Source organism: Sinocyclocheilus rhinocerous, unplaced genomic scaffold, assembly GCF_001515625.1.
Source record: "Sinocyclocheilus rhinocerous isolate Xijiao unplaced genomic scaffold, SAMN03320098_v1.1 scaffold1907, whole genome shotgun sequence".
Classification (NCBI taxonomy): Eukaryota; Metazoa; Chordata; class Actinopteri; order Cypriniformes; family Cyprinidae; genus Sinocyclocheilus; species Sinocyclocheilus rhinocerous.
Genome location: NW_015628766.1, coordinates 434,343 through 456,260, shown reverse-complemented (window position 1 = coordinate 456,260; position 21,918 = coordinate 434,343). Strand labels below are relative to the sequence as shown.

Below are 21,918 nucleotides of genomic sequence, written 5' to 3'. Positions count from 1 at the left end.
TACCGTATTGGCCTGAATATAAGACGACCCTGATTATAAGACGACCCCCCCTTTTTCCAGATGTACCTTTTGGAAAAATGCTTTTTAAAAACCAAATCTTGTTTTTTCTCAGTTAAACACATTTTGTCTTCAATTATTTTCATATTGCATATTTTTCCTATTTTCATTTTTGTTTTGAAAGTATGGTAAAAACTGGTAAAATGTGCCAACAATCACATTTAAAAAATATATACTTTTTGATATACCATTAAAAAAAAAAAAAAACAGGTAGCCCATCTGAATTATCCATCTAATAGTAGCCTACCAAAATCTTATTAACAGTAGAAGTTAAATCTTACTGTAGTCTTAAAATCACAAAGGGAGGTTGGTGCCATCCGGCTAACGTGACAGTCACGGCTCATGCAGCTGTAAGGTTTTCTTTTTCTTTTGTTTTTACTCGCGATCTTTACAACACATTACATTACGTATTTCATGGCACACTCGTTTTATGCGGTTTTGGCGCCACCTATTGTTGTGGGTGTATTATTGACATGTCAAAGTCTAGACCCTGAATATAAGACGACCGCGTTTTTTCAGATGTATTTCCAAGAAAAAAACATCGTCTTATATTCGAGACAATACGGTATATATAACATTTTGCATAGTGTATGTAAATTTATGACCAAAGGTATATAAAAGACATTAAGCCATATCTAGAGATCAGAACATCACTGGGAGTCTTTTTGACTTGGGCCTGCATGCAACCACCCAGAACACCCTAAAACCTTCACAGCAATGTGCTAAAAACAACTGAGAATACTGTAAGTATTGCCCTAGAAATTATGCAAATACAAACAAGCTCGTGTTTGCTCAGTTTGGTCTGCCAGATTTCATCTGAGGAAACGCACAGAAACCTGACCACATATAAGCCCTGTAACGGGGGTCCATTGTTTGTTTAGAGACAATAATATAATAGTAAATAACCACTGTGAACACCCTAGCAACCCTTATAGCAATGAATAAATGGAGTAGCCTTTTGCACAGGCTATTCTGTTTTGAAAATTTATTGCAAATTAGGAAAATCCTTCAACCACCTCTGAAACTGTCTAAACTGACAGTAATCCATGATGATAAAAATCCATTGTATCCACTGTTGTCTCACATAAGTAATAATTATATTGCATGTATGATTCCTTTAAAAAAGGCCTGCGTTACGTATCCGGTCCATGAACTTCCGTCTGCTAGCCATCAGAGGTCACTCTTTCCATTTCATTGACTCTCGCACCACACACTGTTGCATATCACCCTGGACTACATATCCCATCATTCATTACACTGATTGCACACAGCACTGATTGCACACAGCTGTTTCATATCACTCACTCACTATTTAACACTCAATCTCTCTCCTTTCTAACGGCCGAGTATTGTATGTGCTTATCGCCAGCAGTGATAGCTACTCTACAGAGCCCTCGTTAGCTTCCTAGCCTAGCCTAGTCTTGCCTTGTCTGTTTTCTCGGTTTCTGATCTTTGCCTGTTTTCCTGGATTTATCCCTCTAGTCTCGCCCTTGTGATTCTGTTCGCCGATCGTTGACCTACGCTAACCCTAGGATTATTCTTGTGTCTTGCCCGCCATATACCTGTCGCACTAGAGCACGCTCCCAAAATGCCGGCGACAGAGGCGCCTGATCGCAAAATGGCAGACACAACAGCAGCTACACTACGGAGCCTGTTCAGTTTAACCTGCCTTAGCCTAGTCTTGCCTTGTCTGTTTTCTCGGTTTCTGATCTTTGCCTGTTTTCCTGGATTTATCCCTTTAGTCTCGCCCTTTGGATTCTGTTTGCCGTTTGTTGACCTTCGCTAGCCCTAGGTTTATTCTTGTGTCTTGTCCGCCATATACCTGTTTGCCATTGTTCGACCCTGCCTGTGTTTCTGACCTCTCTGCTTTAAATAAAGCTTGCACATGGATCCGCACGTCTCACGTCTCGTCAGCCCCGTAACAACCTGAAATTAACATAAATAATTGCAATCAGAACAAACATATGTGATGTACCTGGAAAAAATAAAATCAGCATTTTTTACTTTCCTGATTGTTGATAGTGTTGCTGTTGCTGTAGGGAAGTTTTATGTATTTATAGACTAAGTGCCTTTAGTGCCGTTAGTAATGGACCATACTCTCTTATTCTCTCTCACTCACTCACTCTCAAATAATTTTTTCAATATTCACTTCCAACTTCCTTTTCTGATTTTCCATTTTTCAAGTTGATGTGATTTGTGATTCAATTGATGTGATTCAGTTGATGTGATTCAAGTTGATGTGTCTTAAATTATGAAATTGTTGTTAAATTTTCATGTTGTTGCCAAAAACAACTACAAGTAGTACTCACACACTGTGTACTGTGTGCACAGTGCGCACATAGAGAGCCGTGTCTTAAACAACATGCAAACACCGAATGGAGTTCTCTTTCGTGTGTTCATGCGCTTAAACGGAAAAATACACCTTGCCTATTTGAACATTCAAGAGATTTTAAAGCATTCAAGCGCAAGAAGATGCAAATAGCAAATCCATTCTGTGTGTTCTGTGAGCACAGCACGCACACAGACAGCCCGAGCCTCGTATTGCATTTCTTTCCACATCTTCTTGCACTTGAACGGACAAATACAAAAGTATGACAAAACACCCGTCTTGGAGAGTATCCTCAAAAACAGTCGTTTATGTCTTAAGTGAACTTAAACTGCTGAGAAAGATTTCTGATGTGTATCATTATATTTGATCCATGCATTGTCTCTTAAAGTGACTGCGCCTAATTTACAAGCTGCTGTCTGTGTCCTTAATGTTAATCCAAAAAAAGAGAGAAAATTGCTCAGTCCTCTTGACTAAATAACTTTTGTAGCTTTAGCAATGATTAATCTATATTTATTTTATACAGTATAGAATGCAATGTTATTTTACATTTGTACATTTACTGTACCTGAACACATACAAACCTATTCTTTGTTCTGTTTATTTATTATGTGCTAGTTTGTTCATTTGTTATTTACCGTCTGTTCACTTGTCTTTAATAATGTTTGAACTTTATATTTGTTAGGCTAGTAGTTTTTGCTGTGGAATTGGAATTGAGAATTGTAAAATGTAATTGATTTTAACTTAAATTTAATCATATATGCTCATTTATTAGAATACAAGATAACATGGGTCAAAAACAATGATAACAACTATTTTATTTTTTGTGAAAATGTTGGCAGGGCAAGTAAAAATTTGAACCACAGGCCCGACTGGGCCAGTAAAAAATCCCTTAGTGTTGAGCCCTGCTTATGCTAAGAAAAAAGGAAAGGAACAAGAAACGATGATCCAATGTTTGTCTTTTCAACAAACCAATCTTAGTAAGACACATTATTTTTATAAGGACTTATAAAAATACTTATAAAATCACTTTTATAATGACTTTTCTTCTGCAACAAGCTACTGTTCTGAGTTGGGAGTCTGGCAAGAAGCTGTCCTCAACAACTGAACCAGTTTCACAAGTCTAGAAGGAAAAATGGCTGCCATTCTTTCACTCTTTAGTTTAGTCACAGTGGGAAGGAAACAACGAGAACTAGCACATTTGGCTAAAATAATGCAAATTAAACATTCTCTTACTTTGTACTATTTATATGGGATCTAATTAATCATTGACTTGGAATATGCTGGTTTTGTATCCTCAGACAAGCCTAAACTGCTAAAGATTAAAATGTGTTCTTCTCTCTACAACTGATTACATTGTCTATTTAGTGTACATTAGGCCATGTAATATTCAGTTCATATTTGTACATGTCCGTCTTCAACTTCTATACAAAACCCTGCATTTCTGCTTTACCTGTTGCCTTTGTTGTAGTGGGGTGATCTGGCACTGGCCTACCTGTGACCCCTGTTGTGTTCTGTGTGGCTGCAATTATTCTGCATTGTAGTTCAGCTCTGAGGGCCTATATTATCCTAACCTCTGAATAATCCTAAAGCCTCTTTTCTGGATTCGCTGATGGAGCACAGGTGGTATTTTATTCCTTGCATGCTTGTTTCTACAAGTCTTTGAGCCCTTTTATTGTGACTTATGTTTCACGGGACTCGTACCTAAACACTACACATAGCAAGTACACCACTTTACCAGGTAAGCTACTGAGCTACTCAGCTCAAACAAATTGAGCTGGTTATGTGTTGCAAACATCAAAATGTATTAGTTTATAAATCATGCAGTATTTTTTTCAGTCATAACCAGGGATGTAACGATTCACTGCGAGCCGGTTGAAAATCGATACAAGTATGTGACTATTCAAATCGGTTGAGATGTTAAACGAATTGCGATACATTTGGGGGTGGGAGTTTATATGAATGTATTAGTTGAGAAAAAATTGTGAGAAAATTGAATTGTGAAATCAGTGAATCGAATCGTGAGTTGAGTGAATCGTTACATCCCTAGTCATAGCATTGTATTTTGCAAGGAACCTTGCAAAAACAAGTCTTTATTAATCAACAATCTGCCCCTGCAATCATAATTTGCTTGACATAGAATAAAAGTTGTTGGTGTTTTACTGCCACTAGTGTTCATTTCAGTATTCAAGTGTTTTCATTTTATTTGTGCTTTTAATAAAGATTTTGGTTAGACAACTTGTGATTAAGCTTTCGTTTTTTTTAAACTCTGCATATTCATATATAAATGTGTGTGATCATGTAGTATGTGATAGCATACTACGTGACCTCAGCAGGTGCTGCATTCACACAGCACCTCTCAATAATTAGCTCTGACCTGTTCTCAAGGCTGCCTGAAACAGTATGAACAGCTTGATTACAGCATTTTATCTGTCCCAGCATGCAGCATGACCTCTTAGTATTATACAGTATATGTCATACAATATGGTGCGGAGGGTGATTTATCACCTATATGAACTACTTTTAATTTTGAATTGACTTGGGTTTATATTTGTCCTAGCTATTTAGGCATAAAACAGGGAAATTGTTTCATAACACACTTTAGTGTACATACTTTTGCTTTAGCATACTTCTATATTTCATATATTTGTTGATCAGATTTTCACTATGCTTTTCACTATAGTAGGTTTACTGCATGTGGACAGAGCAGTTGCTTATTTCATGTTAAAAGATAGTTCACCTAAAAAATTAAAATTGTGTCATAATTTACTCACCCTCAAGTTGTTTCAAACCTGTGTGAGTTTCTTTCTTCTGCTGAACACAAAACAAAATATTTTGAAGAATGTGGGTGACCATACAGTTGCTGGTAGCCATTGTCATCGTATTTTCCCCCCATGCTATAGAAGTTAATGAGGACCAGCAACTGATTGGTTGCCGACATTCTTCAAAATATCTTCTTTTATGTTTAGCAGAATAAAAAATAATCTCATAAACTATCCCTTTGGTGAAGGGAGAACCACATTCTCAAAAAAGTATATATTAAGCATGTAAGATTAAGATTATGGTAAATCTTTATCCATATTTTTCACATCTGTCTGCCTTTACTTCACTATGGACCTTAGAGTGGGTGACATATGGACAAACACGAGGTCATCGGTGTGTAGTAGTAAACAGATATTGAGACAAACGTTCATTTTGAACTATGCTTCTCACAGCACATTCTCTGCACAGGTATTGAAATACCCCACTGCCACACATTTCTAGATGTGGCTTTTGAGTCGTGATGTAGTAGCGCCTTTGACTCAATCATCGCATGGTCAAAATTATAGATTGTCATTTCCGTTGCAGATTAGTCGTCATAGGAAAAAAAATTACATAACCTCGCCTCAATTTTCTATCACGTCATTTCCGTCTGAAGAGTAACTGTGAGGGAATACGCGAAACGCAAGAGCCTCACGGCTCTACCTCAGGTCTTTCTTTAAATCATTCATACCGACGAGAGGGAGAGAGAGGGTGGTTGTCACATGAGAAAAATTGTATTTTAGATCTCGAAACACACGACAGGGGCTACAGTCGCAACTTTTAGTAATCCATGTATCTTAAAGATACACATTTTTAGTTTGTAGTCGTCCTCACATGCATCGGCTGAGCCGCCCGAAATAATCGCGAGCCAATCATGAACCACACCCCGGTTGTAAAGCGGCAAAAGACTGTATTTCTTTTCCAGATTGTGGATATCTTTAAATATATTGTCAATTGGCATAAAACAGACGTTCCCTGTCGTTTAACGTGTATCAAACTAGACGGTTTTTTCAACGTCTTTCTTCACGCACCAGCGCGCAAGCCTTCCGCCAAGTTAACATTTGCTGTGTGTTTCACCATATAAAATAGTGTTTGGGCGCTTTCTTAAGGGTGAAGAGCACCTTGTGTTGCCCCCGGAGGTGCATCGGGTGGAGTGGGGTGGCACAAGCAGTTGCGAAGTATGATTCATCCCCGCGCTCTGTCACGCCCCATCTCCCCGTCTGCTTTCCATGGTGCACCTGTATCTGACCTCAAATCTAGCTCATTTCTATACACACACTGCTGTTAAAACCAAGCTATGCAAAGCTCATCTTTTACATGAACTCCTGCTTTCTGTGCAGTAGTAGAGGCCACTGCAAGCAGACGCTGTTATCCAGCAAAGGATACTTGAAGACTCACGCGTTCGTAAACTGCAAAATCACTACAATTTTAGGGATTCATTAATCACACGTTACGGGTAGTGAAAGGTCATGAAGCTGTGACTCAAAGGAAAGCGAAAGTGTCGAAAACGTCTGTGGATACACAAAGTAAATCGTCCAGTCCTTACTTTAGCATGGCTTGTTCCTTGTCCTCTTCCTCCTTTTGCCGAACCATCACTGCCATGATGACTTTCCTTTCCTCCTCCGTGAGATGACTCAAGTCCGGCATATCAGGCATGGGAGCCGGCACGGTGGGTGGGCGAGGGCCGCTTTGGGGCCCTACCGAGGCGGACATCTTTTGCCCCGCTCCCAGGCGTATCTATTGGCAGTATATGAGCGCTAGAGCCACACCTCACGACATGGTCCACGAATAGAGCAGCCTTCTTTGAGAATAGTGCAAATCTCGCATGGTTTCAGGCACCCACAACTGTGCTTTTGTTTCTCTTCGTGTTTTTTCTTTTTTTCCCCCCTTTTTTTTCAACCCACCCCTCCTCTTTTCTCGCTCCCCCCACCCCCCGCCTCTCCCCTCCACCTCCAGTTACGGGAAGCCCATCATCTCTACGCCCGGAGACGACGCAAACAGAGGGACTCCGGCATTAGCTAGCAGATCTGTGATTTCCCACTTCACTAAACCGGGGGCTCGGTATTGGGCGACGGCAAAGGAGGAGTTCGTCTCTCGCCCACTGATCTCTCTCTCTCTTTCGTCGCTCTCAGATTAAAAAAAAGAAGAGTCAATGGAAATGCAGTTCCGCGAGCGCGCTCACCAACCGCACGCTTACTCGTATGTGAAATAGGCAAAAAAGCATCTATATGAGAGTCACACTCCCCGTTCCTTTTTCATATCGGTGTGTGCTCGACAGCGCACACCTTGTTCGCTTTTCTGTATTTTTAGCAGTAGCTTATCTGGTAATAGTTCAGTGCGCGCTCTCGTCGGGCTATTTTTAGAATCGCTTCCGCGCACCTCTTAAATACAATCAATTCGTCTGTTTTGACTGACTGAGGGATGTCTGTAATAAAAAAATATCCGCGAAAGTCTCATGTGTGCTTGACATAAACCATCTCTAGACAATGTAAAAAAATGTAGACTACTGCCCACGTAGGAGGAGACGTTCTCGCAACCTTGCGCAACGTTCTCTAAAAGTTCTCTAAAGGTGACAAATGTCCCGAACCTTTACAGAACATTAGGGACGTTCCTAAAACGTCCTCTTTTGGTTATGAAAGTGCTGGTGCTCAATGTTCCTTATATGACTTTAGGGGGATGTTCCATTTTGGTTATTTTTTGGTCACATAAGAACGTTACAAAGATGACATTTGAGACGTTAACAGAACGTTCTCACATGGTCCTCTTTTAGTCATATAATAACGTTCCAGATATGACTTTAGGAGGACGTTCCATTTTGGTTATTTTTTGGTCACATAAGAACGTTACAAAGAGGGCATTTGAGACGTTAACAGAACGTTCTCACATGGTCCTCTTTTAGTCATATAATAACGTTCCAGATATGACTTTAGGAGGACGTTCCATTTTGGTTATTTTTTGGTCACATAAGAACGATACAAAGAGGACATTTGAGACGTTAACAGAACGTTCTCACATGGTGCTCTTTTAGTCATATAATAACCCAGATGGTCTGTATAACTGTAAAATTGAATGCATGGTCGAGTTGAAACCATTGTGAGAATAAAAAGAAAATCCAATAATAATCAACTTTATACGATTAGTTAATTCGTAGAATGGAGATGATTTACATAACGTAAGTACAAACTGTAGGCTAGTTGTTTTTCAGAACCCTGGACAGCGACACGTGCCGCAGAACACACAGACACCAATTTCACTACACTGTAAAAGGTGTTAAAGTGCAATTGTTACCATTAAAAAGCTTGATTTAACCCATAAAAACTAGTTTCTTGTCCCGGGTTTGGGGGAGATTACCCCATTAGTGAGGCATGGCCATTTTTCATGGTTTCCAATTTTATGCTATAACAAGTAATTAGCAAATGTTTCCATGTTTTTCTCTTAATAATGTATTGGCTGATGCATTATCATATTGTACATTCTAGACTCATATACTACAACTTAATCGTGAATGGGAACTATTCTTAAGGTGGCCATCTTCCTTCATCTTCCCCTAATTATCTAAGAGTCAGTAACCTTACTCTTATACTATATACAATGCCATTATGTTTCTGATCTTAGCATTGGGATAAATACTGAAAATATGCATACATGGGACATGGTTTACACAAATAGAGGATATGTATTTACGTAGGCATATACCTGTGTATACAATATGTTTATATGCACTTAAGGTTAGGCTATTTAGGATAACCTCCATGTCCAGGGTCATACAATAGCTTCCCACACAGTGTAAACATGTGCCATAATGTGTGTATATTTGTTTAGAAATCATCATCATTTTAAGATGCACCTTTGTTGGAGACCATATTAAACCATGCAGAGCATGGAGCCATGTGGTGCATGCAGAGCAATAGCTCCTCCAAAAATGAAAATTTTCTAATTGCTTACAAACTGTCATGTTGTTTCAAAATTGTAAGTTGTTGTTTTCAGAATTATGACTGTTATCTTTTTAGAGCTGATTTCTATGACTTCTATTTGCATCACTGAATCATTATTTTCCTGTTTGTCACCGTAAAGCTGCTTTAAAACAATCTGTATTGTACAAATCGCTATGTAAATAAAGATGACTTGACTTTTTTCCATGGAAAATGTATCATTTTCTTTTATAAAAAGAAGACAGTTACCACATCTGTCAAGCTCCAAAAGACTGCCGAAACTCTGGAATGTCCTTCAAATCCCTACTCAGCATGTCAATGCTTTGGGCCAGGTTTGACATCACTGAAGCCGCATGGCATTGATTTTCATATGGTGTAACTGCACATGACGCAGCAGTTTGAATATATAGAATGGAGAATGATATTTGAGAACTGCAATGAAAGAAAAAAGTTTTCCATGAATAAAGACATGAGAGCTCTCAGTCACAGAGAGCTATTATATAGTCTTTAAATATAGTGCACACAGGGTGGGAAATTAACTCTTGCCACCTGCCAAATTCAGGTAGGATATTTTTTATTTAGTATTAGTTATTTAATTATTATTACAATGGCAGATTTTTTTTTTCTCTGATTGACCTTTGGATTTGTATTAATATGTTCCTTGGGGTCATTTATAATGTTAATAATGTTTGCAAACACACACACGCACAAATATATGCAGAAAAATAATTTTCAACTCTCTGACTTACTTGTCAGTAAACGGCCACTATTATGATTGGCTAATGTCACCTTTGCCCTTAAGTAAACCTTTTCTAAACCAGCAATATAAAACCATAATTTATAGACAATGCATTATGAAATTGTTTACTTACGCTTTGCGATGCAGCTGTGGACAGATCCAATACCAACGGTTGCTTCATCTTTCAACAAAAGTTTCTTTGGAAAGTCTTCATTACACTGTGCTTCATTTTCTGCAGCCAAATGCTCCGAACAAACTTTCTGAAGTCTGTGTGCAAACATGCTGTTTAAACAGGACGAGTCAAAGCAAACGTTATTGTACTCTTTCATTTTTCCTGTTGATTAGAGTAGCTCAAGCGCATACTTTATCCAGTGTAGACAGCATCCACACTAAAGCCCTGTTCACACTACAAACCACATGCAACGACAAAGCGACACGATCCCATTCATTTCAATGGAGAGCTGGAGATTTCCAGCGACACGAGCGACAGCGACCGGATTTGCTTTTGACTGGATGCATCGCACGTTGCATGCAAGTCCACTGTGGGCGGGACTTATTATGGTGCGATAAAGTACAGTATGTCATGTCTTTCCCTGAGGCCTGTTGCAAGAAGCCGTTTAGCTTTTTACGAAAAGTTTGTGTTTAGTTGGAGCAAACTCTTGAGTTTTCGGGGTCAAGAATGTGGGTTGGATTTAAGAGGGTTTCGTCGCTATGGTCATGGCTACCATGCTCCGGAGTAGCGTTTTTTAGAGATCGCAAACCCAAACTGGACCAATCAGCTGTGAGCAAAGTGACATATATCTGATGCAAGCCACTCCCCTGAATCGCTTGCTTCAAATTAAAGCAGTTTACAGTGAAAGAATTTTACAGACAAAATTGCCCGTTTTTTGCTGCTAATTATTTACTATATTCATATAATATATTCAAATAATTATTATATGAACTGGCAATTAATATTAAACTTTGCATTTAAATTAAATATATACATATAAATAAGTTTTAAAGGGGTGGTTCAGTGTTTTTTTTTTCTAGGCTTGATTGTGTTTATGGGGTGCAGTCTAACATGTGTTAATGCTTAGTTTTTTTTAAAAATCTCTTCCTCTTCTCTAAAACAGCGCAGCATGGCCTCGCCCCCTTTGCTACCTTTTGCCGAGGGCGGGGTTTATATGGGTTTGTGATGTCACAAACCCGGGAAGTAACTTGTTGTAGTCCCTACCAGTCGTTTTTGTAGGCATTAAACTGCCAGAATTTTAAAATTCTGGCAATTCGTAAATTTGCAGATATTGTTTATGCTCAAACAGCAACATTTCACACTAACTAACGTTAAAAAAGTGAAATCGCAATGAACCACCCCTTTAATGTATAAACGTGTTTTGAGCTCTTTGTGAAACTATATAAATTATTAAATTGAGTTGATTAATTTGCATAGTCAGATATTTTCTTTCTGCTGCCTTCTCAAACATTTGCTGTTAATCACAAACTCTGTCTGGATCAAAGCCTGAGTTGACAGAGAACGTTTATATCAAGCATTGTGAGCCCACTGAACCTGGGGCCTGTACCATGATGGTAGTTGAACAAAGTCAGAGTTACAGGATTAGTTTCGAGTTGACAAAACCAAACCACTCCAATCCGGCTTTGTTGGTACTATGATGCTGATCATCAACTTTTTTTTGTCAACTCAGGCTTTGATCCTAAGTTTGTGGAGCGCGTGCACATGATGTGATGAAACATCACCCACATAGCAAACGATCTTGGCCTGAATGTGGCCTCAAGCTGCCACTGCCGGCCTCCTGTCGGCAATGGCATGTACCCTTTCAGCCAGAGCTGGGCCATGTGGGGCTATGATGGCACAGTGTGGATCACGGCAAACAATATGAGGGCCGACTGTTGGTGGGAGGAGTGTGGCCCAGATCAATCCAGTGATCATGTGGCCCAAATCAGGCTTGTGACCTGACAGCATATTGTGACGCATGGTCAACAAGATAAATATATTATTGCATGATAAAGGTTAAATGATCACAGAAATTTCAATGAAGTGTAGTAGCCTATTGTTTAAATTTAATCTTTGAAATGGCAAGTCAAAACAAAATGAAAAGTTATCATTTCAAAATTAAGCAAATTAGTAAATCAATAAACTGCATTAAACTGCACTTAATTATAAATTATTATTCTCAGTACAAATAATCTTAGAATCCTTACAGATAAAGTGAGAGAGATTATCTAACCATTATCATGAAATATATTATTTATCTCATTTACCATGGGGCACATAATTTTAATTCACAATTCAAAAATTGCTTTATTGGCATGACTGTAAATGATACAATATTGCCAAAGCTTAGTATACATGTACAAAAAGATTAAAAAATAATAATTCTAATATAATAACAATAATAATAATTAAATGAACATCACATTAATAGAATGGAATAGTATAACATCTTAGAAGTATTAAACTATAACAAATTAGAATGTGTGAACATTTGATATCACAGTCTTTAACTTACATAGATTACATACTATTAATATGCTGTCATCATGCACAAGCATTCAATAAAATGATCATAAAATTATTGTAATTTTATCCAAATCTTCGGTATCAATGTGATGCTTTGTGTTAGGAACAGATCCAAATTCAAATTCATGGATATTTCTCTCCTTCCTCTGTAGCTATAACAATTTCAAAATTTGCCGTTTCAAGAAGTTTTACAACATGTTTTACGGCAGTGATATCAAACGCTCATTGGTTCTCGCCGGGTTCGTCATAGATTGCGAATGTGTTTGAATGAGAAATGCGCGCCTTCAAAAAAAAAAAAAAAGAAAGAAATGCGCGCCTTCACGGATATTATCACCAAATATTAGATTCAATCTTTTTTATCAACTTGTTTTCTTTCATTTAAGACTGGTTTTGTGTTTCTATTTGCATCTCGTTAATCGTAGGCCTCATTTATCTGAGAGTAGGTAGGCTACCTCATTTTTTGAGTGGAAAAAAAGCACTTTTTTATGAATAATTTTCACAATATGAGATAAAAAATTATGAAAACTTTTCATTTTCATTTATCACACTTATGTGCTTTAATGTTTAATCAGGAAGTTTGCTTGGAAATGCTTTTATTTTGTAAAAAAAAAAAAAAATAAATAAAAAATGGCACAAAGTCACACTTGTGGTGTTCCCCAGCCATTGAAAGTGAATGGGGAAGAATGAAAGGAAACAATAGTTTTACTCACGCTACCACACACACACACACACGTATACAAACTATTGCGGATATTACATGCTTTCTATTTCATCCTACCCTAAACGGCATCCAATATCCATTCATCAATCTTACATTTGAAATCTCTGAATAAAAAATAAAACAAGGTAATTGCAACTTCTCACTATTCTAACTTTTAAAAAAAAGAATTGCGAGATAAACTCACAATTGCAAGAAAAAAAAGAATTGCAAGAAACTCGCAATTGCGAGAAAAAAGTCAGAATTGCAAGATATAAACTCTCAATTGCGAGAAGAAGCGAATTTGTGAGATACCCTATAAACTCGCAATTGCGAGAAAAAAAGAACTGCAAGGTAAAGTCGCAATTGCAAGAAAAAAGTCAGATTTGTGAGATAAAGTCTCAATTAGGCCTGCCTTGTTTTATTTTTTTATTCAGTGTGAGAAACAGGCTTCCATAGCTTTATGAGAACATGAAAGTTTCAAAACCTCAGAATATTTTTTCTAGAAGGGGTGATAAAAGAATATAGATGAAAGATTATTTTGAAGCAGTCAATGCAGGCTAAAGACAAGACAGTTTGAGTGTGTGTGTGTGAGAGAGAGAGAGAGAGATGGAGAGTTATAATGTCAGATTGACGAAATGATATTGGTTGCCGTTTAGGGTAGGATGAAATAGAGCATATAATGCTCGCAATAGTTTGTATACATGAATGTGTGTGTGTGTGTGTGTGGTAGCGTGAGTATGCATGCATACACACATGCACAGGTCCAAGGCCTTTATTTTTGTAAGCACACATGTACAAATGTGAGCATAATCAACATGCTCCTGAACACTAGTTGTTTCTCTTACTTTCATTCTTCCCCATTCATTTTCAATGGCTGTGGAACACCACAAGTGTGACTGTGCCATTTGTTTTACAAAATAAAAGCATTTCCAAGCAAACTTCCTGATTAAACATTAAAGTACAGAAGTGTAATAAACAGTGCAAGTTTTCATAATTTTTTATCTCATATTGTGAAAATTATTCATAAAAAATGCTATTTTTACTATTTTTGAAATCTAACACACAGTTTCTACAAAAATATGAAGCACAACATTTTTAACATTGGCAATTAGCAGTGTAGCACCAGTAGAATAAAAATAAATAATAAAACAAAAAACAAAACAAAAAAAGTAGTTATCTCGCGCCCTCTGTTGATGGGACACAGCATTACACAGGAATATACCCCGAGGCTAGTTGTCATAGCTAGTTTGTACTCCATTTAATATTTTTAAGGGTGCATTATATTTTTGTCCATTCATGTTAAATTTACAAATCCTGTAGCTGTGGTTGCCAGGACATTACTGTGAAAAAAACAATGACAATGTTATAATTATGAAATGGTATTTTGATGACTGTATATTGTAGTTTCTAATTCTGTCATTAATATCACATATAATTGGCTTGGTGGTGGGGGTATGGGTTAGCAAACCTTTTTGAATCCATTCCCCAGACTGATATCTAAGTCATTGAAGCAGCACTGGAGACAACTAAATTAACATAATGTTAATTAACATAACATAATTAACATTTAGACAAACTAAAAAAACATAATGTATGTTTAAGGTGACTTCAAGTCATCATTTAAAAAAAAAAAATCATTTTGGACAGTTTTTGACATGTATATACAAAGTAAAACAAACACAAACACTTTGCATTTTAAGTTGTGGACTTGACAAGTAACTCAAAAATGCATCTTTAAACTGCAATGAACTACCACAATGGCCAAGCTTCATATAAAAATTTTGACTTTTTCATATAAAAATAACAGAAATAATAGACACTGACATTTAACTGTAGACATGCAAAACAATATTAGATTCAGTGAAGTGCACGTCAGATTCAAAAAAAAATTGCCATACGGATTTTATTGCAATCTTCTGGATGTCGTGTTGCAATACCGTTGCGAAGAAGCATTTCTGTGTATGGTGGCCAGAAAGTGTCATCAGTACTCACATAAGGGTCATGAGGAGTTTCTAATGTTTTATTGGTCAATCTCTGCAATAAATAAATAAATGCGCATGATTAAATGTGTTAATAAATAAGGTTAGTAAAATAAGCACTTTGTATCCGGAGACAATTTATTTTCCACTCTATTTCCAATTTTATTCCACGTCAGAAGATTACAAACATAAAGTAACAATATAAAAAGAAATGCTTTATTGTGATGGGTATCTGAACATACCTCGATAATCTCACTCAGTGAAATCAGGTTAATCTCTGCATCATATGCAGCAGCCTGAAAAATCCAAATCCAATATTCATATGCAGCAATGACAATGTTATAATTATGAAATGGTATTTTGATGACTGTATATTGTAGTTTCTAATTCTGTCATTAATATCACATATAATTGGCTTGGTGGTGGGGGTATGGGTTAGCAAACCTTTTTGAATCCATTCCCCAGACTGATATCTAAGTCATTGAAGCAGCACTGGAGACAACTAAATTAACATAATGTTAATTAACATAACATAATTAACATTTAGACAAACTAAAAAAACATAATGTATGTTTAAGGTGACTTCAAGTCATCATTTAAAAAAAAAAAATCATTTTGGACAGTTTTTGACATGTATATACAAAGTAAAACAAACACAAACACTTTGCATTTTAAGTTGTGGACTTGACAAGTAACTCAAAAATGCATCTTTAAACTGCAATGAACTACCACAATGGCCAAGCTTCATATAAAAATTTTGACTTTTTCATATAAAAATAACAGAAATAATAGACACTGACATTTAACTGTAGACATGCAAAACAATATTAGATTCAGTGAAGTGCACGTCAGATTCAAAAAAAAATTGCCATACGGATTTTATTGCAATCTTCTGGATGTCGTGTTGCAATACCGTTGCGAAGAAGCATTTCTGTGTATGGTGGCCAGAAAGTGTCATCAGTACTCACATAAGGGTCATGAGGAGTTTCTAATGTTTTATTGGTCAATCTCTGCAATAAATAAATAAATGCGCATGATTAAATGTGTTAATAAATAAGGTTAGTAAAATAAGCACTTTGTATCCGGAGACAATTTATTTTCCACTCTATTTCCAATTTTATTCCACGTCAGAAGATTACAAACATAAAGTAACAATATAAAAAGAAATGCTTTATTGTGATGGGTATCTGAACATACCTCGATAATCTCACTCAGTGAAATCAGGTTAATCTCTGCATCATATGCAGCAGCCTGAAAAATCCAAATCCAATATTCATATGCAGCAACCTAAAAAAAATCTAAATCCAATATTCTCTGATCTAACTGAGAGGGTGAAGGTGGCACCTACTCTTTTTTTCTTTGTGCCGTTTCCTTGGGGATCAGGAAGTGGGAAGTGCTCAGCTAACATGTCGCTCAGCATTTCCATGAGACTGCTGTGATAGTCCTTTAGATTGTTAATTTTTCTCTTCATATCCTGCAAAATGCTGCAAAAAAATTAATAAATAATAATAATGTATATGTATATATATACAGATTTGGCTTAATAATGTACTACACACCACCTGTCAAAAGTTTGGAATAATTAAATTGTTAATGTTTTTGAAAGAATCCTCTTCTGCTTAACAAGGCTGCATTTATATCAACAAAAATACAGTAAAATTACATTATAAAATATTATTACAATTTAAAATAACTATGTCTTAATACATTTTAAAATATATTTATTGTCACGCATCTGGTGCTCAATTATTATAGGTGCAGTTATTAATAATTGTGCTTATTATAAATGTTGAAAATATGCACATTTTTCAGGATTATTTGATAAATAGAAAGTGCAAAAGAATAGCATTTATTTGAATTGGAAATCTTTTGTAACAGTTTTGATCAATTTAATGCATCCTTGCTGAATAAAAAATATTACTATTTTTGAAATCTAACCCACAGTTTCTGCAATAATATGAAGAAGCACAACATTTTATACATTGATAATAATAAGAAATGTTTCCTACATATTAGAATGATTTCTGAAGGATCATGTGACACTGAAGACTGGAGTAATGATGCTGAAAATTCAGCTTTGCATTACCGGAATAAATTACATTTTAAAATATATTACAATAGAAATAAATGCAATTTGAGCTTGCGTTCCATTCTAACATGATGTCACACACCAGGCTTGACATCATAAACACCACAAAGCAAGCGCCATTCATTATTACATACGTTGTAGCCAAATGAATGAACATTCCTAAAAATAATTTTCTTTCTGTATTTCACAAATAAAAATGTACAGGTTTGGAATGGCATGATGAGGAGTACATACATTATGAAAATTGTTCATTCTTGGGTAAATATCCCTTTAAGCAGATGTAAAAATGTGATTTTTAATGCCGGCATAAAACGAACAACCTGTGCTCTGATTTCTCGTTTTCACGCTGTAATCTGGTGATTTTCTCACACACTGCATTCAATGCTTCTTTCTTCTCTGCTTGCTGTGTCTGCTCCCTGAAAAACATTTTCAGAGTGATCACAGAGTTTTATATATGTTGTTTATATTAAACATGAATGATTTTTTGTGATATAAATCATGTCTTAAGAAAAAGTTAATTTAAACATAACACGGTCTTAAGAGTTATTATCGTTAACTAAAACCATGAAAAGAAAATTGTCTACTTGAAATAAAGCAAACGTTAACTGAAATTATATATATATATAACCATTATAAAGAATTCTTTCAGCTAGTTGCCAAGGCAACATTTCTAATTTCTGTATAAAGTTAACACTTAAAATACTAACAATAATAGTATATCAATTAAACTGAGAAAAAAAAAAAACTTTACATTGCACCTTTTCAAAATCTTTTTCTGGACATCCAGCTTTGCTTGTGAGCATGACGGGACCATTTTAAGTTGACTGTTGAGTCTCTGCAACTGTGAGGGAAAATTGCGTGAAAACCATAGACTGTATAAAAACATGGACGTAGTGTCTGTGACGTAACCCGTAGACTTCCGACAAGCGTTTTGAAGCCTACAGTAGGCGGAGCCAGCCGTCGCCATCTTGGCAGCGCGTCACCGCGCGTCACTCCCGGATAATTGAAAATGGGCAAAGAGGCGGGCGCTGGCTGCTGAAACCACGCCCACCTAGCTCGACGGTGGTGACAGCAGCGGCAATCCACCTGTCACTCAAGTGGCCACGCCCTTAATTATGCAGAACTTTAAGGCTTAATATAATTTAAACGGATGAGTTATAAAAAAATTCGCCCCCCTCAGTTGTCATGAAGGGCAAAATTAGCTATATAGACCAAAATCATTTTTTGAACCAGGCTGTAAACATGTTTTTTTCTGCTGTAAAGTTGGGCATTTTAACATGGGGAGTCTATGGGATTGACTCCCTTTTGCAGCCAGCCTCTAGCGGCCAGTTGACGAATTACAGTTTAAGTCACTTCCTTGTTGGCTTCACAAGAGAGAGCGGGAGGTTGCCGCTTGGTGAAAACTTGTAACTGCATTTACATTTTGATACAATCACTACCTATTGGGTGTTATTAAAGTGACAACTTACCTCTTTACCAACCGCTAATAAGACTTCAGGACTTGTTGTCAGCACTAGTAGGGGAAAAAAAAAAACTGTCTTCACATCAACTGTGCAATTAAAATATTTAATATTGAATACTGAATTAAAATATATATATATTTTTATCTTAACCCTTTAATCTAACTTGAAATAGTACATAAAACAATAGATAATAGCTTACATGTTGGTTCAATTTCTTGCCATTGCTCTAGCTCAGATGTGATTGCAATCAGGCAATTCACTGCCTGCCTGTCGAAAAAAAAAAAAAGTTTGAAATTTGAGTAATTTGGGTACAAACAAAAAGATAATTTGAGTAATTTGGGAATATTTGTTTCAACTGAAGTTTCATTAATATGCACTGAGCTGATTTAACTCAAAAGTAGTGAAAGAAGAAGGACAAACCTCATTGGACTGATCATCATTAGCCTCTGTGTCTGCCAGAATTATTTCATTTTGAAGCTGAAAGATATAGTAAGTGCTTACTGTATGTTGACATGGCAGTTGCATACCAGCTGCATTCTGTCCGCAGCTGCTGTCTATAAACCTTCACAACATCAAAAAACTAACTGGGTATTAAAAACACTGGCACAAACATGTAAAAAAAATAATGTTTATATAAACATTTTGCTAATGTTCCCATTAAGTTAAAATGTAAGCCTGCTTTCTGAATGTTCTCTGAACTTTCAAAAAGTCAATTTTTTTTTCTTGGTAATAATAATGTTAAGGGAACATTTCATTTGTATCATTTTTGGGAATATTATGAGAAGGTTACTTTTGAATGTGCATTGAACATTCTGAAACCAGTAATAACATTTAAAATTAAAATGTTAAAATTAAAAGGTTTTAGAAGAAAAAAACACTTGATGAAAGATATATGAATAACGTTTTTGTGCTAACATTTTGAGAACATTATTAAAGAGCAGTTAACTTTGAAGTAACGTTCTAATTAACATTTCGTTTTGTTCACGAGAGAACCTTGCAGAATGTTAGCCAGGGTTCTGAGAACAGTCCCTGTTAGCTGGGTTTTTATAACAAATTATTTGTATGCTTCATCTAAACTGACAACTGAGCACTTGTCTGAAAACAAGCCCATGGCAAGTGACCTTCTGTAGCAGTCCAAACTGCTCCTCACACTCCTCTAACAACACTCCTTTTGCAGCAACCTCTGAAGACTGAGAGGACTGTATGTCCTGCTCCATTTCTGTCTGCTTTGAGAGTGCTGGAGTCAGAGTGCTGGGTGAGCCAAACAAACTATAAGAACCAGACAGAAGAGCAGAAAATAGGTGAAAACTCCAGTCAGATATATACAAACTTGTGTTCAAAAGGTGAACGTACAGAGGACTGACTCGTGAGCCGTGCTGCTAGCTAGCTATTTCAAATTACTAACATGCGACAGTTTTGTACAAAAGTACAAAACTTACGTATATTCTGTGGTGATAACACACAGGAAACCCAATTTTCACAGTCACTAACGTACTTACCATCTATAGCTTTTCTTTTAAGTGAATGTTACACCCGAATTTGGCACTAAACACTGTAGATACCAAACAAAAATACCGCCAACAACAACGTCATGACGTAATGCGGGCGTCGCACGCTGTGGATGTTCAAGTGTTTTGTGACTGCGCTGCTTATGCGCAAATACGAAAATGTTGTATGTTAATTTAATTTTACACATTTGTCCACATAGGGGAGAGAACTTAAATGAATATTTGCCATTAATGTTCAACGAGGCGAGAATTATATAAGAGTCATAAACAATTATATAAATATCACAAGACTGCGTCAACAGAATTTTAAAAGAACACAAAATTCCTTTTACAAAAATACAAAATCTGCGGATTTGAGGTAAGTGCGTTTCCCAATCGTAACTGCAAAATATCAAGAAAGCATGCACGAGAGCAAAAGCCACCAGAATTTTGGCCACCAGAGGGCAGCAGAAGATCACAGGAGCCCGTTGCATAAAAAATAAGACTGGACTAGTTTGACCAACTAGCATTTAGCCAAGAGGTAACCAGTCAGTTCATTTCAAATTACAGCAGTCAACCTTTTTGGAACTCGTTTTAAAACGTTATGACCAGTTTAGTAGAAAAAAAATTACATGACTGCCTTTTTAAGTCTAGTTTATACAGTTTGTGCAACTGGCCCCAGCAGAACTTGGGCCGAGAGAGCGAGCGATCAGAGAGGATTTTCTGTAAAACATTCTACCAAAAAGAAATAAAATATATATTGCATTAATAAATTGAAATCCGATCGTTTTCCTGTGTTTATTATCTTGTCTAGCCTATTCTGAATATTCTGATTCATTTTACATTAATATAACATGAAAGAATAAGACACTGAGTAGGTCTTAATTCAATTGTGCAAAAACTTTCAGATAGGTTATATGGGCGTTTATAGCCATTTTTGGACTTTAAAGAAGCCCTATTGGTCTTAAATAAGAAAATACACTCTCACTAGTGCAGTACTTATTTTTTAATGAAGAGTATATATATATATATATATATATTCTTCATTAAAAAATAAGTATATATACGGTAGACTGAGTACAGTAGAGACACTTTCTGCTTTTTTCATCACTACACAAAAACTAGATGCCGAAATGAAGTGATTTTTCACATGATATTTCTTTTGCTTATGTGCTAAAATATCATAAAGTAATAATAGCCATAAGTAGTTTATATTTTCCACAATTAGCTCATAAACATAAGGTGCATTTTAAAAACAATAAAATTAATATATTCGCACTATTGGCAAACAGTACAAATGTAAACATAACAGTAAAAATAATAATGTAAATAGTCATCGAAAACAACAAAAACAGAAACAAAAATAAAGTCCACTCACTGACTACATTACCTAACACACACACACACACACACATACTTGCATTATGGTTTTTATACTGTACAAACTGTATTTTCTATCGCCCTACACCTAAACCTTACAGAAAACTACTGGCAATTTTTGAATTTCATAAAACACCGTTTTGTGTGTGTTTTAAGGCTGTTGTTTTACGGGGACACAGGACCTAAAGCTGGCTAACCATTTATTGCAAATGTAATAAATTACAGTTGTGCATTTTTTTTTAAACAATTCAGATTTATTTATTCGCTCTATTGGCAAACAGTACAAATGTAAACATAACAGTAAAAATAATAATGTAAATAGTCATCGAAAACAACAAAAACAGAAACAAAAATAAAGTCCACTCACTGACTACATTACCTAACACACACACACACACACACATACTTGCATTATGGTTTTTATACTGTACAAACTGTATTTTCTA

General features: G+C 36.2%; 2 protein-coding genes across 2 annotated transcripts in view; both read right to left on the bottom strand.

Annotated features, from left to right (window-relative positions):
* Window positions 1–7,051, bottom strand: part of rims1b (regulating synaptic membrane exocytosis 1b) — a 109,386-nt gene extending 102,335 nt beyond the window's left edge. The window contains exon 1 of the mRNA XM_016550228.1: window positions 6,732–7,051. Within this exon, the coding sequence (XP_016405714.1) occupies window positions 6,732–6,898 (167 nt within the window). The 5' untranslated portion in view covers window positions 6,899–7,051. The remainder of the gene's footprint in view (window positions 1–6,731) is intronic.
* An 8,856-nt stretch (window positions 7,052–15,907) lies between these two features.
* Window positions 15,908–20,195, bottom strand: cenpk (centromere protein K). The gene is made up of 10 exons (XM_016550236.1): window positions 20,105–20,195; window positions 19,727–19,874; window positions 19,026–19,082; window positions 18,805–18,868; window positions 18,612–18,655; window positions 17,901–17,983; window positions 17,463–17,558; window positions 16,402–16,537; window positions 16,251–16,304; window positions 15,908–16,063 (listed from the first exon to the last, which is right to left on the bottom strand). Exons 2-10 carry the CDS (start codon window positions 19,820–19,822, stop codon window positions 15,908–15,910), a joined length of 786 nt encoding a protein of 261 aa, XP_016405722.1. The 5' UTR covers window positions 19,823–19,874; window positions 20,105–20,195.
* Window positions 20,196–21,918: the final 1,723 nt, after the last annotated feature.

Bases quoted from the DNA above. Each gene is read 5' to 3' on its own strand.
- cenpk (XM_016550236.1), bottom strand. From the start codon at position 19,822: ATGGAGCAGGACATACAGTCCTCTCAGTCTTCAGAGGTTGCTGCAAAA. The intron at 19,083-19,726 runs GTCACTTGCCAT...TATATCTTTCAG, and splicing joins AGTTTGGACTGCTACAGAAG to CTTCAAAATGAAATAATTCT. The intron at 17,984-18,611 runs GTAAGTTGTCAC...TTTCCCTCACAG, and splicing joins TATTAGCGGTTGGTAAAGAG to TTGCAGAGACTCAACAGTCA.